General features: G+C 49.0%; 1 protein-coding gene across 2 annotated transcripts; it reads left to right on the forward strand.

The window, feature by feature from the left end:
• The first annotated feature begins 921 nt into the window (after window positions 1-921).
• On the forward strand, window positions 922-8,080 carry LOC114038663 (actin, alpha skeletal muscle-like). 2 transcript variants are annotated; one of them, XM_027856011.1, is made up of 6 exons: window positions 922-1,050; window positions 2,300-2,624; window positions 3,369-3,530; window positions 5,310-5,501; window positions 6,494-6,675; window positions 7,738-8,080. In XM_027856011.1, the coding sequence occupies exons 1-6, from the start codon at window positions 922-924 to the stop codon at window positions 7,879-7,881; spliced, it is 1,134 nt and encodes a 377-aa protein (XP_027711812.1). In that variant the 3' UTR covers window positions 7,882-8,080. The 2 variants fall into 2 exon arrangements, with proteins under 2 accessions (XP_027711812.1, XP_027711813.1); XM_027856012.1 differs by having other exon boundaries at window positions 2,429-2,624.
• Window positions 8,081-13,043: the final 4,963 nt, after the last annotated feature.

A 13,043-nucleotide genomic window follows, 5' to 3' on the forward strand; every position in this document is an offset into this window, starting at 1 on the left:
AGACAGAGGAGGGAGGGAGGGGGAGAGAGCAGATTTCACAGCTGGGCCCAGGAGGCAGCCTGGCTTAGGACCAGTCTATCCCAGAGCTGAATGGAGTGGGGGCCTTGGGAGACACAGTCAATAAGCATTTCTGGCACTTACTATGTGCCTGGCATTGAGCTAAGCACTAGATATACAATGAGATGCCCCGCCCCAAAAAAAGAACCCAAAGTAACAAATAACTGGCCCCTCCCCCCGCAAAGAGCTCCCTTTCTAAGGGGAAGTTTTAGTTTTCTCCAAGTGGATTGATCAGGATGAGGGTGGGAGGGGGCTGCCTACAGCTTGCAGGGAATGGGAGAGGAGTCCAGGCCAGATGCCCCTCCTCTCCCCTCCCTCAAACCCTTCCCTGGTCCTAGAATAGGAAAGAAAATGTGGGAAAAGCCCAGATTTCATCTGGGTTTGAAGACCTGAGTTTATAACCTGACCGGCCCCTGCTCTCAGTATTCCAATGGGCTAGCCCCTCCCCTCTCTCTACTCTTCAATTTTAATTCCCTGTAGAATGAGAACTAGCCAGCCTCAGAATTTGGGCGAACCAGCTAACCCTCCAAAGTTCTCCGCTAGGATCCTGCGACCCTGGGATGGTTAAAGGACGGGGCCCATAGGAGCTGGGGCTAGAGACAAGGGGATTCTCAGGCTACGTTTTGGGAGGATGGAGATCTCTTTGTTCTCCAGGAAAGTTTAAAAGAAAAACAAAAACACTAGGCTGGTTTTCTGGGTAAAGAAGAAAAGAACTAAGCTCATGGCCCCCTCACGTCGCTAAGGTTAACCCAGGCTGCTCCAAGGTGGACCCCCATGCCCCAGGAGGAAGACGGGGAGGGGGCAGACACCAAAGACCTCCCCCTTCACTCAGCCCTTTCTCTCCCAGCCACAACCGCCCCCACCATGTGCGACGAGGACGAGGTCACCGCGCTGGTCTGTGACAACGGCTCTGGGCTGGTGAAGGCCGGCTTCGCCGGGGACGATGCGCCCCGAGCTGTGTTCCCCTCCATCGTGGGCCGACCCCGCCACCAGGTACGGAGCTTCGAGGGAGGAGGGAGGGCAGGAGAGGGAAGCAGAGAAAGAGAGAGACAAAGTGTCCCAGTGAAAGAAAAAGACAGAGACAGAGAAATAGGCAGAGATAAAGAGACAGAGAGTCAGACAGACAAAAGAGACAGGCAGACGGATTGAGAGAAGCGAGGGGGGAGAGATGGTAGGAGAGAGGGAAATGTTGGAAGAGATGCAGAGAGGGAGTCTGGGAGAGAGAGAGGTAGAAACGACAGAGACCGAGAGCCTAGCGCTCTGCTCCCACCAGGAACAGCCCCTTCCCCCTCCTCCCTTCCTGCTCCTCCTCCCCCTCCCCTCCCGCCCCCTCTTCCTCCTAGCCCCTCCCAGCCCAGGCTGGGCAGTGAGATGGAAGGAGCTCAGTCCCAGCGTCTTCCCCCTCTGGTTCCCCCCCCCCCCCCCCCCCCCCCCCCCCCCCCCCGCTTCTGACTCTAGCGAGTTGAGGCTGGGAGAAGAGAGTTGGAAGCCTCAGGGGCTCTGCCTGGTGCAGCCCAGCTGTGTGACCTTGAATAAGTCATTTGCCTCCTCTTTGGGTCTCGGTTTCCTCATAAGTAAAATGAGGGGGTCCTAAATGGTCCCACAAAAGGTCCCTTCCAGCTCCAAATCTAGTCTGCCTTGTATTCGAAAGACAGTTAAGGAAAGGATGGATTAGACGTGTTCCGCTTGGCCCCTGGAGGAGGGACCAGAAGCCTGGACTTGGAGTAGAGGGGGGCGGGGCCGTGGGGAAAACCCTTCCCAACCTGAGAGATGTTTGAGGGGACAACAAGTTGCCGCGGAAGGGGGTTCCCTGTTACTGGCGGAGAGACGTGAGCAGAGGCTGGGGGTTGGAGGAGATTCTTGGTCAGGCGCGGGTTAAACCGGATGGCCTGGGAGCTCCTTTCCGCCCGGAGATTAGGTGAATACGTCGCCCCCTTCTCTGAGCCTCAGTTTCCTCGTCTGTAAAAGGGGGATAATATTTGCACTGATGACCTGATAGCGTCTGGACCCAGGGAACAAAGCACTTTTTAAAACTTGAAAAGGGAGCGTTCTGGTGTGTAACTCCCCCCGCCCTTCACACCCCTCCCAACCTACACCTTGACAGCCGCGAAGGGGGTGCTTGCTGTCTCCCCAAAGCCCGAGCCAGGGCAGGGCTGGGGCTGGGACCTAGGGCCATCGTCCTCCTCCCCGTGTCTCCCTGTCTGGGCGTCCTCCGACGCTTGGCTGTTTCCCGGGTCTCCAGGGCGTCATGGTAGGTATGGGCCAGAAGGATGCGTACGTCGGGGACGAGGCACAGAGCAAGAGGGGCATCTTGACTCTGAAGTACCCCATTGAGCATGGCATCATCACCAACTGGGACGACATGGAAAAGATCTGGCACCACACTTTCTACAATGAGCTGCGAGTGGCCCCCGAGGAGCACCCCACGCTGCTCACCGAGGCCCCCCTCAACCCCAAGGCCAACCGCGAGAAAATGACCCAGATTATGTTTGAGACCTTCAACGTGCCGGCTATGTACGTGGCCATCCAGGCTGTGCTCTCCCTCTACGCCTCCGGCCGCACCACTGGTGAGCTCGGATCCTGGGGATGCCCCACCGCTGTCCTCCTGGCCCCCGGAACCCTCCTCAGTCCTCCTGCGTCGTCAACCCCCCCCGGACTGCTCCCCAAGCCCCTCCTCCACCGCCCCCCTCCCCCGTACCCTTCCCGAGCCCCACCCCCCTCCCTTCCGAGCCCCACCCCCCTCCCTCCGGAGCCCCACCCCCAACCCCTCTTCAATAGTCCCCATCCCCAGGACCCTTCCCGAGCCCCACCCCCAACCCCTCTTCAATAGTCCCCATCCCCAGGACCTTCGGCTTCTCCACCCCCAAGACTCTCAATGGTCCCTCCACTCCGTCTTCGATGCTTTCTTTCCCCAGGCCCTCCCTTCTTGGACCCCCTCTTCTGCTCCTTAGTTCCCCCACCCTCCGGACCCCAGCCATACAGCCTTCTGCATTCGTGCTGCCTTGTTTCCAAAGCTCTGGACGTTCCCGCCCCACCAAACATCCCCAGGCCCCTTGGACCCTAAAGTTCCCCTCTCCCCATTCTTTTCTGCTAGCACCAGAGACAGCGCTTCTTCCAGTACGGCTGGCGCCTCGGGATGCCCGGCTCTGCCCTTTTCCCCCTCCTCTCTGCTCTCCCTTCTCTCCCTCTCTGCCCTGGGTCTGGGCCACATCAGATTCTTCCTCTGGGAGGGGGGGCCTGGGGCATCAGGGCTGAGTACAAGTGTGTGTGGAGGTGGGACTCTAAGGGTCTGTGTGCCCTGCGCCCTGCAGGGATAGTGTTGGACTCTGGAGACGGTGTGACCCACAACGTGCCCATTTATGAGGGCTATGCTCTGCCCCACGCCATCATGCGCTTGGACCTGGCCGGCCGAGACCTCACTGATTACCTAATGAAGATCCTCACAGAGCGGGGTTACTCCTTCGTCACCACCGGTGAGACCTCCATGGGCCCCTACGCTCCTACTCACCCACCATTCGCAGCACCAAGCCCCTGCCCCTACTTGCAAAGACCGACGTCCTGCCCGCCACATATCCCTCACCATGCATCAGCTCCATCTGCAGTGGTTCCCAAAGCCTTGGCTTGACCATCTCCAGCTGCAGGGAGCTCACTATCTTACACGGCTCAGATTGGGAGGAGGTCTTTCCCGAGACTGACCCAGAATCTGCTTCTGGAAACCACTGAACCATTACATAGCATCAGATCTGGAGGGGAGGTTGGCTCTCTTTTTGTTTTCTGGAGCCAAGAACAGGGTGAACTAGAAGGAAGGCTAAGTTAGAAGTCAGAGAACCTGGATTCAAATCTCACTTCTTCCATTTGCTCTGTATATGACCTTGCCCAAGCAACTTCCCCCTTTGGGGGCCTCAGTTTCCTCATTTGTAAAATAAGGGGGTTGGACTGGGTGATCTTCCACCCCTAAATCTGATATGATCCCAAACCTAATCCCTTTCCCAGACAACAGTCTTTCTGATACTTGAAGACACCTATCATGGCGCTCATTTTACACAAGAGGAAACTGAGACCCAGAAAGCTATAACTTATAAATGGCAGGGCCAGATTTTAAACTTTGCTTCTCCAACCCTGGAGAAAATGCTACCCAAAGCCTTCTCCATCGCATTGCTGTGCCTTGCAGTTATCATTATAATAACAATACTTATTAATAATAATAAGCTAGCCTTTGTAAAGTGCTTTTGATCAGGCATCGTCCGAGCAGGCCAGAAGATAACCAGGTTGTCTCTGCCAAGTTCTAGACCTTGTTCCTGGAATGTAGGCTAGAATGGAATCCTATTTTATTTTATTTTCTTTCACTGCAGCTGAGGTGCTCTACTGACTGAAAATGAGCTTATACAGTTATTACCCTTCTGTCTCTCCTGCCCCCCACTCCACCACCACTAAGCTTGTTTCTCATTAACTTCCCTTACGCCACGTCTCCCCCAGCCTATGGTGAAATCCTACGTGTAGAGCTGGGAGGAATCTCAGTGATCATCTGACTACACCTTCATTTTGTGGATGGAGAAGGCAGACATCCAGAGGAATTGACTTTGTCAGACAGGAAGTTGGCATAACGGAGTGAATGCTGGATTTGCAGGCAGGAGACCCTAGGTTAAAATACCCTTTCTGATAATTGAGCAATACACAAGTACTTATTCAATGACGACGAGGTGCCAGGTACTGTGCTCAGTGCTGGGGATACGCACTCTTGTGCCCTCAAGGAGCTTCCATTCTATCCAGGGAGATGGCGAGCACAACACTTAGTACGTGGACAGGACACACAATCTCTCTGAGTCTGAAAAATGGAGATGACAGTCCCTGTAGGACCTGCCTTTCAGAGCTGTGGGGATTCAACTGAGACCAAGTCACTAAGTCAGTATAGTTGCCTGATGGAGCAGGGGTGAACCAAGACCAGGGCGTAGATGCTAGACCCAGAGCTGGAAGAGGTCATTTGACAGATGAAGAAACTGAGGCCCAGGGAGAGAAAGGGATTTGTCCAAGATCACACAGTGAACCTTGGGGTTGGTACTTAAACCCAGGTCCTCTGCCAGCAAATTCCCCATTCTTCCCTCTTGGATCCTAAAGACCCCAGTGCAGATTGCAGAAGACTGACCTTTCCTTTCTAGGGGCATAGAGGAGTTGAGCCTCATAGATTGAGGTGCAAACCAGGGGCCCTCGTCTCTCCCGTCTCTCACCTGTTTGTCCCCTCCATCCCCACCCAGCTGAGCGGGAGATCGTGAGAGACATCAAAGAAAAGCTAGGCTACGTAGCCCTGGACTTCGAGAATGAGATGGCCACAGCTGCCTCCTCCTCGTCTCTGGAGAAGAGCTATGAGTTACCAGACGGGCAGGTTATCACCATTGGCAATGAGCGGTTCCGCTGCCCCGAGACCCTCTTCCAGCCCTCCTTCATAGGTGAGTTCTCCAGCCGGGAGGGCACCCTTCATCTTAATTCTGCCAGTGTGGGCACAGTCACATCCTCCCACCCTACCCAGGAACCTCTGCATTGCCCATCTCTCTGCTTGCGTTTCCCGAGCCACAACATGTAAAATAACAGCTTGCATTTCATGAAATCCTGCGATGGAGGTAGTACAAATATTCCATGCCATTATTATATAGATGAGGAGACTGAGGCTGAGGTGATTTATTCCAGCTGGGGTAAGTGTCAGAACCGGGACTGAAACCCAGATAGCCAACCAAGTCCAGGGCTCCTTCTACCTCTACCAAGGTGGGGAGGGGGGGAAGGACATTGAGTTCCAGGTCAGAGGACTTGGGTTGAGATCTCAGATCTTTATGACCTTGGATATATCCTTTTCCTTTTTGGAGCCTTAGACTCTGTAGAATGAAAGGCCTTGGGGTACCTTTTAGTCCTTGTCAATCTAGCCAGAATGTAGCACCTTGTCTCTGTCTCCTTCTGTCCCTTCCATCCCTCCTCACTCCTTCTTGGGTCCCTTTTACAGGGAACCTCTCTTGCAGGGGAGACATTTTTTGAGGGGGGCACTGGCAGACCAGTCACATGGCAGAGTGTAGAGTCCAAGGCTTGGAGTCAAGAAGCCCTGGGTTCGAATTCTACTTGCAACATTTACTTGCTTTGTGACAAGGGGCAAACCTCTTAACCTCTCTGAGCTTGTTTCTTCAGCCATAAAATGAAATACTTCCCGTAATGCCGACATCACAGGCTTGCGATGCTGTCTGTAAAGTGCTTGGCAAACCTTAAAATGACACAGAAATGTTGGTTACTGCTGCTGTTCAGGCCCTGGCAGGGCCAAGTCTGGGCTGATGCTCCGATAGGCACCTGTCCCCTAGAAAATCCCAAAGGAGAAATTGGGTCCGGTTCTCTCGGGAAGTGGAGGGAGCATGAGAGGGAAATGCAGGTCACCCTGACCTCCACACCCCCTCTCTCCTAGGCATGGAGTCTGCGGGGATCCATGAGACCACCTACAATTCCATCATGAAGTGCGACATCGACATCCGCAAAGACCTCTATGCCAACAACGTCTTGTCTGGTGGCACCACCATGTACCCCGGCATCGCTGATCGGATGCAGAAGGAAATCACCGCCTTAGCCCCAAGCACCATGAAGATCAAGGTAGGAGGAGGTGGGGGCAGGGGAAGGCACAGAGCTGAAGACTCCTGGGTGTGTGTGGGGGGGAGGGGAGCAGCAGCTGACAGTCCCCTGCCCCCTCAGCCTGGGACCGAAGCTGCCCCTCTGTGGCAGCTCAGGACGCACTGTAGCTCCCAACAGCTCTTCAGAGCAGATTGGATTCCTTGGCAAACTAGAGCAGCACACACCCAGAAAGAACCTCCTGTATTGGCCCCTTTTCCTGTGACCATTGGCATTCTTGTCTCTGACTAGAAAGGGCCTGACACTTGGGAGGACTGACAGCCGTGGTGGTGGGCTGCCCCAAGGCAGCTAGAGAGGGAGGGCAGAGCCTAGGGTTCTGATCCTCCCGGAGAGCCAGCTCACTGAAGTTCGGCTCCCAGGAAACTGGGCATGGGGAGGGCAGGGGCACTTAATGAGAGGCCTTCAATAGATACCACCCAGTTCAGCTCCGTTATGTTACAGAGGGGGAAACTGAGGCTCAGGGAAGTTAGGAGAGTGGTCCAAAGTCACACCGTGCCTTACTTAGTCGTAGAGCTGGGAGCGTGGCTAAGAGATCTTAACAGAGGGAAAGGCTTTTGAGGCCACAGGCCCGAGAGCAGGAAGGGCCCTTTGAGCCTACTGAGGGTAGAGCTAGGGCTGGATCTGTGTTTCCCTGGGCAAAAGGAACTCCCAGTAAGGAAACTCCACCCTACATTTGCACCTCAAGCTGCCTAGAGCGTTGACTTTATTGTGCCCTGGATGATCCAGCCAGCATGTGTCCATGGAGGGATCCGACCCTGGGTCTTCCTGGCTTCCAGGCTCCATCCCAGGGACATTGTGTTGCTCACCAAATCGTTGGCACTGAAGCCTGCATGTGGGAGGTGCCCAAGGGCCCCAAAGGTGGCAAATAGCAACCAGTGTTCCACATTGCTTTTTGTTACTGAGGGAATGTCCCCAGTGAGGATGCCAGGAAGGTATCCAAGCAATCATGTCCAGGTTGTGTCCACACAAACAAGCCCAAGGAAGGGCCTTGATGATGAACACGCACAATCTCTTCTCTTCCCTCAGATCATTGCTCCCCCTGAACGCAAATACTCTGTCTGGATTGGGGGATCCATCCTGGCCTCCCTGTCCACCTTCCAGCAAATGTGGATCACCAAGCAGGAATACGATGAGGCCGGCCCCTCCATCGTGCACAGGAAATGTTTCTAAGTCTTCGGCCGCACAGCCTCCTCTCCCTGGTGTCCTTGGCCTTTTCCTGTTCCATTGTTTCTTTCCAGCCTTACCAAAGCACGCACCTGCCATCTTTTCCACCTGGGCTGCTGCCTGCCTCTGGCCAAGGAGCAGCAGCCACTGCTATGGTGAAGGGACGCTCATTCTGCTTCGTCCTTGGCAAGTGCCATCGCCAGTGGCCTCCCCTTGTACACCTGTCTCCACTGTAACGCTGGCATGGGCAGGGGGGAAGGCAAGTGATCTTTCTGGGAGATGGAAACAATTTGTTTTCAATATCACAATAAAGCGTTGGAAAGGAAAACAGTATCCATTATCCAATTAGCGTTCATACACTGCTCGTCACGTCTGGATGGGCTAAGGGGAAAATACACTCAGGAGCTCAGGCCTTCTTCACTCTGTGCTCTAGGAGGCCTCCCCAAAACCACACATTGGCTCAGGTGCCCCCATCACTCTTGCTCATGCCTGATATTACCCTAGATGGGATGGGAAAGGAGGGAGCAAAGAGAGACCTTGGGGCTGCTGAGTTTCTGCCCAGGGGTAGGAGTGTAGGGCTGTGTAATAGATGGTGGCAAACATGGCCAAGGTGTCTCAACTTTATGCCTTCAAATGTTGACAGTTGATTTATACTTTTTCATTCATTTCTATGAGGATCAAACTAGGAGGGCCCAAGCCTGTGAGTTTTTCTAGAGTTAGAGCATCTGGAATAACACAATGTCAGGGGTGGAAGGCACTTTAGAGAATATCTAGTCCAACCCTCTTTTTCCAGATAAGGAAACTGAGGCCCAAAGAGAGGAACTGCCGAAGGTCAGATGGTGACCAAGTGGCAAAACCAGGAATGACTCAGTCTGCCAGTCTGATAACCTTCCCATTATCCAGATGTGTTAGGGGAACAGAGGGCAAAGAATATGGAATGTCATAACTGGGACCTTTGAGCCATCGGACGCAAGAACTTGAGAAATACGGGAAGACTTGGAAGAAGTGAGGCAAAACAGAGAGAGAGGCCTGTTACTGTCTAGTCCTCGTGCTAAGTGATTTGTTGAAAGGGCTGGCCCAGACCACCTCAGGGTCCTTCCAGCTCTCCAATCGTGGCCCTAAGATTTACAGTCACGTGGAAGGAAACAACCGGGACAGACCCCTGGACGTGGATCGTTGTAATTAGAGGAGATCATTGTTGCGTTAGCAGTGAGGTGGGTGTTAGAAGCAGGCAGAACTGCAGGGAGTAACACAGACAGTCACCTGAGGCTGCTGGGTGGCTGCATTTGCTGAACTTTGCTGTTACGAGAGAGGCTTCTATTTGGGGGTCCTAGTCTCAGGAAGTAGCGGTGGTGCAAAAGCACGAGGCATCTACTAACACACTGTTCAAAATAATTTTTTAAAACCACAGTGTCAGAGCTAGGAGGGCTGGGAGGGGCCTTAGAAAAGGGAATATTAGGGGCAGCTAGGTGCTGCAGTGGGTAGAGCACCAACCCTGAAGTCAGGAGGACCTGAGTTCAAATCCAGCCTCAGACCAAACACTTGACACTTACGAGCTGTGTGACCCTGGGCAAGTCACTTAACCCCAATTGCCTAAATATATATATATATATGTATATATTCTCTGTTAACTCTATATTTAAAAAAATGGCAGCAGCTGTATCTTTATTTAACATCTCAAATCAGTTTGGTGCTATAGTGAACCTAATCTCTCTTCTGAAGAGACAAACAGGTACACTATGTATATAATATGTATATATATATATCTCCAATGAGTGCCAAAAACCACCATATATATATATATAGATATAGATATAGATATATATACATATAAAGGGAATATTAGAGCAAAGAGGGCCTTACAACAGAGAATTGCAGAGCTAGGAGCAGCCTTAGAATAGTGAATGGCACAGTAGCCAGTGACTATAGTAATCTACTGTTTGATAAACCCAAAGACTCTAGCTTCTGGGATAAGAACTCACTATTTAACAAAAACTTCTTGGGAAAACTGGAAAAGAGTATGGCAGAAGCTAGGCATAGACCAACATCTTACACCATATACCAAGATAAAGTCAAAATGGGTATGTGATTTAGACATAAAGAGTGATACCATAAGCAAATTAGGAGAGCAAGGAATAGTTTACCCGTAAGATCTAAGGAGAAGGGAAGAATTTATGACAGAATTTATTGACAACATTATGAAATTCAAAATGAATAATTTTAATTGCATTAAATCTAAAAGTTTTTTGCACCAAGCCAATGCGAACAAAATTAGAAGGGAAGCAGAAAGCTGGGAAGCAATTTTTACAGCCAGTGTGTCTGATAAAGGCCTCATTTCTAAAATATATAAACTGAGTCAAATTTATAAGAATACAAGTCATTCTGGGTCACCCAGCTAGTGGTGTCTGAGGCCAGATTTGAAATCGGGAAGGTGAGTCTTCCTGACTCCAGGCCTGGCACTCTGTCCCCTGCACAACCTAGCTGCCCATTTTGTAGAATACTTTACAAGTATTATTATGACCATTTTGAAGATGAGGAAACTGAGACTTAGCTAGTGTCAGAAAGGAGACTTTCATTTTGAGTCCAACTTCTTTCTATTACACCATACTTTCTCCTAGAAGTTGCCAAATACTTTGAAAATACATCAAGTACCCTATTAAAAATGAACTAAAATATTCCACACACTGCTCTTCTACCTCCTAAAAACTTAGTGCCCCCCAACACCCTTCCTTTCTGCATTGTACCAAGCTCTGTCTAGCTCTCTCTCCTTAGTCTCTTCAGTACTTGCCTAACACTTTGGTAACTGTTCCACTCACCATTTATCTGAAGTAACTTTCCGTTCTACTCTACTTCATGTCCAAAGGGAACGTTTTCCTTTGCTTTATTAGCTAAAAGATTGCATTCAGCTGGTTGGTTGTTCATAGGTTTAAAGGTTGGAGGGACCTCGTATGTTATCCAATCAAAAAGCTCTATTGTTCAGATGAAGAAACTGAGGTTCAGAAAAATTAAGCAATTTTGTCAAATGTCACATCGGTAAGCCAACCCTTGACAAGTGAATCCAGCATTCTTTCAATGGTACCATACCATCTCCAGCTTTTGGTAGTCTATGGAGGTGGCTGCCAGTTCAAGTATCATTTTCTATGTGACACGTTTCCCCCAGCTATTGGGGCCTCTGTTTCCTCCCATTACCTTGTATTTAATCTTATATAGTTTTTATATGCTTATAAATTTATATACCCCCCCCCAAAAAGAATGTAAGGTCCTTGAAAGCAAGGAATTTTTCAATTTTGTCTTTGTATCTCTAGCCCTAGCACCATGCCTGGTACATAGGGAATCAAATAAATGTTTGCTAATGGATGATTGAATTAATCTTCAATCTACTTCATGTAGCTCACTAATCTTACTGACTAGTTTCTTATTTTCTTTCTTTTTTTTTTGTTTTCTGGTGAGGCAATTGGGGTTAAGTGACCTGCCCAGGGTCACACAGCTAGTACGTGTCAAGTGTCTGAGGCCAGATTTGAACTCAGGTCCTCCTGACTCCAAGACTGTCTTGTTTTCTACTTTTCAGAGAGGGTAAAAACCTCCCAAGAATAATAAAGACTCTGACACATGTGTAATCATGGGCAGGTTACTCAACCTATCTGAGCCTCAGTTTCCTCAGTTTCAATAAACTGGAGATAATATTTGTGCACTTCGCAGGCTTTAGAGTGCTATATAATGTCAACTATTATTACTCTGAAGGAAAAAAAATTAAAAACCTCTCTAATGGCAAAAAAAAAAATACAAGACTTTCCCAAAGGATAAATGGCTAAAGGATATGAACAGGCAGTTTTTAGATGAAGAAATTAAAGCTGTCTATAGTCATGTGAAAAAATGCTCTAAATCTCTATTTATTAGAGAAACGCAAATCAAAACAACTCTGAGGTATCACCTCACACCTATCATATGGGCTAATATGACAAAACAGAAAAATGATAAATGTTGGTGAAGATGTGGGAAAATTGGGATACGAATAATGCATTGTTGGTGGAGTTGTGAACTGATCCAACCATTCTGGAGAGTAATTTGGAACTATGCCCAAAGGGCTATAAAACTGTGCATACCCTTTGACCCAGCAATAACACTTCTAGGTCTGCATCCCAAAGAGATCATAAAAAAGGGAAAAGTACTCACATGTACAAAAATATTTATAGCAGCTCTTTTTGTGATGACCAAGAATTGGAATTTGAGGAGATGTCCATCAATTGGGGAATGGCTGAACAAGCTGTGGTACATGAATGTAATGGAATACTATTGTTCTATAAGAAATGATGAGCAGGTGGACTTCAGAAAAACCTGGAAAAACTTACACAAACTGATGCTGAGTGAAGTGAGCAGAACCATGAGAACATTGCACATAGTAACAGCAACACTGGGTGATGACCAACTTTGACACATGACCAACTTTTGATAGATGACCAACTTCTCAGCAATATAATGATCTAAGATAATTCCAAAAGACTCATGATGGAAAATGCTATCCACATCCAGAGAAAGAACTATGGAGTCTGAATGCAGATCAAAGTATACTATTCTCTGTTTCTTCTTCTCCTTTTTTTTTTTTTTTTGGTGCTTTTCCCCTTTTGTTCTGATTATTCTTTCACAACATGACTAATGTGGAAGTATGTTTAATATGTACATGTATATCAGATTGCATGCCATCCTGGGGAGGAGAGAGGGGAGGGAGAAAAAAATTTGGAACTCAAAATCTTATAAAAGGGAATGTTGAAAACTATTTTTACATGTAATTGGAAAAATAAAATACTATTAAATGGGAAAAAAAAGAATAGGGAATGTCAGAGCTGGGAGGGACCTTAGAACAGAGAATACAGAGAATATTATAAAACCAGATCTTCTGAGATTGTTGTTTTGGGATTAGGATTTCAATTTTGGTGCTTTAGGATTTTTAATTTGTTGGATTTTTTTTTGTTTTTTGGTTTTTTTTAGTTGCATGCTCAGTTCATTGATCTGCTCTTTCTTTTTTATTGATCTAGGAGTTTAGAGATAAAAATTTTCCTTTAAATACTGCTTTGGTTACATCCCACGAATTTTGGTATATTGTCTCATTATTGTCAATATCAATTGTTTCTATGATGTGTTCTTTGACCCACTCATTCATTTTTTTCCCC

Source organism: Vombatus ursinus, unplaced genomic scaffold (assembly GCF_900497805.2).
Source record: "Vombatus ursinus unplaced genomic scaffold, bare-nosed wombat genome assembly UNPS02011369.1, whole genome shotgun sequence".
In the NCBI taxonomy this organism is placed as follows: domain Eukaryota; kingdom Metazoa; phylum Chordata; class Mammalia; order Diprotodontia; family Vombatidae; genus Vombatus; species Vombatus ursinus.

Bases quoted from the DNA above. Each gene is read 5' to 3' on its own strand.
- LOC114038663 (XM_027856011.1), top strand. From the start codon at position 922: ATGTGCGACGAGGACGAGGTCACCGCGCTGGTCTGTGACAACGGCTCT. The intron at 1,051-2,299 runs GTACGGAGCTTC...CCGGGTCTCCAG, and splicing joins TGGGCCGACCCCGCCACCAG to GGCGTCATGGTAGGTATGGG. The intron at 6,676-7,737 runs GTAGGAGGAGGT...CTCTTCCCTCAG, and splicing joins CAAGCACCATGAAGATCAAG to ATCATTGCTCCCCCTGAACG.